Consider the following 2686-nt stretch of genomic DNA (forward strand, 5'->3'; position numbering starts at 1 on the left):
GGAATGGAGGTCCCACGGGACAACAAGCACGTGATCTACGCTGCCACGGGACGTCAGCGGCAGATGGCGTGGGTATACCCACTCTGGCAGTTGGCATGAGTGTCATTTCTCAAAGAGAGAGGGAAAGGAGAAGAGAGGAAGAGAAAGAGGGAAGAGATACAGAAGGCTTCACACACTCACACACACACACACACAGACACACAAACGGAGACAGCATCGCGTGGTCTCATTGTGTGTTGTGCAGGAGGAGAGAGTGCAGGACGGTATTCTGAAGGAGATATTTGGTGCCATGTCTGCTGCCCGCTGACACAGCCAGAGGTAGGACTCATACTCCTATCGCGTTGTTTGGGGAAAGTGACGACTGTTTTTTCAGATCAACTTTTCGTCGATCATTTTATTTCGTTATCATGATTTGAGTAGGCCAACTGCTTTTTAAAAGGGGAGCAATAACAGTAAAACGCCTGTCCGTGTGGGTGTGTGTGTGTGTGGGTGTGTGTGATACTCACCATCTAATTAAATGACATAACAATATGCTGTTTGGACCACCCTGGCTCATTGTGTGTGTTCGTGTTTGTGTGTCTGCTGTTCCTTTCTAGGAAAATGTTGACATTGCCCATTGATGAACCAGCTATGATGTGTGAGCCACGGTTCGGTGCGAATTACCCCCGCGAGACATTACCTGAGGACCTGGCGCGGGATATCGGCCGGCGGGACAGCATGCACGAGGATATGTCCAACTCGGACATGCGTGAGGATGATCTGCTGGAGGACGAGGACCTCTCTCTCGGAGAGGAGGACGAGGACGAAAGGGAGGAGGACGAGCCCGACGCCAACGGGATAGCCAAGACGCGGGGGGCCCGGAGGAAGAAGCCGTCCAAGGGGCGCCACGAGCGGGTCAAAGTTCGACGGCAGGAGGCGAACGCGCGGGAGCGGAGCCGCATGCACGGCCTGAACGCGGCGCTGGAGAGCCTGCGTAAAGTGGTGCCGTGCTACTCCAAAACCCAGAAACTCTCCAAGATCGAGACGCTCAGGCTGGCTAAGAACTACATCTGGGCTCTGTCCGAGACTCTGAGCGCGGGAAAGAGGCCGGACCTGCTCGCCTTCGTGCAGACCCTGTGCAAGGGCTTGTCCCAGCCCACCACCAACTTAGTCGCAGGGTGTTTACAGCTGAACGCCAGAAACTTCCTCACCGACCACAACGGGGACGTCATGTTCTCCGCAAGGCCCCCCCCTTACGACTCCATGTACCCCTACCCCGGCTCCGAGGCGAGCGCCCCGCCAGGCCACAGCAGCAGCGGCGGCGGTACCGCGGACAGCGCCAAGCCCTTCCGCCACTACAACTACGGTGGTGCCGCGTACGACGCCGGCTACTACGAGAACGCGTCCCCGGAGGGCGGGAGTCCCCACCTGGACGGGCCGCTCAGCCCGCCGATGAACTTCAACGGGATCTTCTCGCTGAAACACCACGACGACGCGTCCGAATACAGCAAGAGCAGTCCTTACGGGATGCGCTACTGCGGTGCGCCAGGCCGCGCTGCGCTCGGGCAGAACTCCATGTATCGAGGGGGGGGGCCCGAGGCCCGGTTCCCCTACGACCTGCACCTCCGCGGCCAGCCCTACCAGCCGCAGGCCGAGATGCACGGCGCTTTCCACAATTGATGGAGAGTTGGGAGCACAGGTTTTCAACAACGGGGATGTATGCCAGGTTTTTAGAGAGGAGTTAAGAAGTGAGGGACTGTTGACACACGAAACACATGAATGAGAAGAAGAGATAAAACAGGTTTTATTGCGTTTGAGTTTGATTTTGTGGTGCAACTTCTGGTTGGGTTGTCTGGTAGGCTGGTCTACGTCACTTTTACTTGTATGCCTTTTTGGACACTGTTACGCTTTGAGAGAAACTCTGAGAAACTGCTTGAGAGATGAAAATGAAAATTAATTCCACACACACACACACACACGCGCACACACACACACACACACACACACACACACACACACACACACACACACACACACACACACACACACACACACACACACACACACACACACACACACACACACACACACACACACACACACACACACACAGACAAGCTGTGGAGCATATATTAGAGTTTGGTGGTAAATAGATCCAGTGCACAATATAGGCCTAACTATTCGGAAAATATCACAATTCTTATACGAGGCATCAAAATGAAACAAGACTATCCGTTGTTTTCTGGCCGAGAAGCTGAACGATCCTTCTGATGAAGGCAACGAAACTTCATGGAATTGCTCATTTTTCTTCTTCAGGCGTCAAAGCTTTTAATCTGTTCGCAATAAACGGAGCTATGCAAAGGAGCCCAACACAATCTCTTCTTAATGTTATATAACTACTAGAATTACCCTTACATCGCCATCAAGTTGAGGATTACGTTTAAAAAAATGAGCTAAAGAAGGATACTTTGGAGACTCCATCTGTGTTGGAGACCTGCATGTTAGGGGTCGGTTCTATAAATACATTCTCAACTGTTTGGTGAAACGAAAAAAAATATTTGTGAAGCAGAAGCATTTGTATTTGCAGTTGAAGTTGTGTGGTAAATGTAAATTATTTTATTTATGTATTTATTTCGCTATTTATTGATCCGTAAACATATGTATGTGGATGCCTTTACACTCTGTTTCTGTTGAATTATGGTATATT

The 2686-nt window shown here is 51.3% G+C and overlaps 1 protein-coding gene across 1 annotated transcript; it reads left to right on the plus strand.

Moving 5' to 3' along the window:
* The first annotated feature begins 600 nt into the window (after positions 1-600).
* On the plus strand, positions 601-1659 carry LOC130387461 (neurogenic differentiation factor 6-B-like). Its single transcript, XM_056596554.1, has one exon. The coding sequence runs from the start codon at positions 601-603 to the stop codon at positions 1657-1659; it is 1059 nt and encodes a 352-aa protein (XP_056452529.1).
* The last annotated feature ends 1027 nt before the right edge of the window (positions 1660-2686 follow it).

Source organism: Gadus chalcogrammus, chromosome 8 (assembly GCF_026213295.1).
Source record: "Gadus chalcogrammus isolate NIFS_2021 chromosome 8, NIFS_Gcha_1.0, whole genome shotgun sequence".
NCBI lineage: Eukaryota > Metazoa > Chordata > Actinopteri > Gadiformes > Gadidae > Gadus > Gadus chalcogrammus.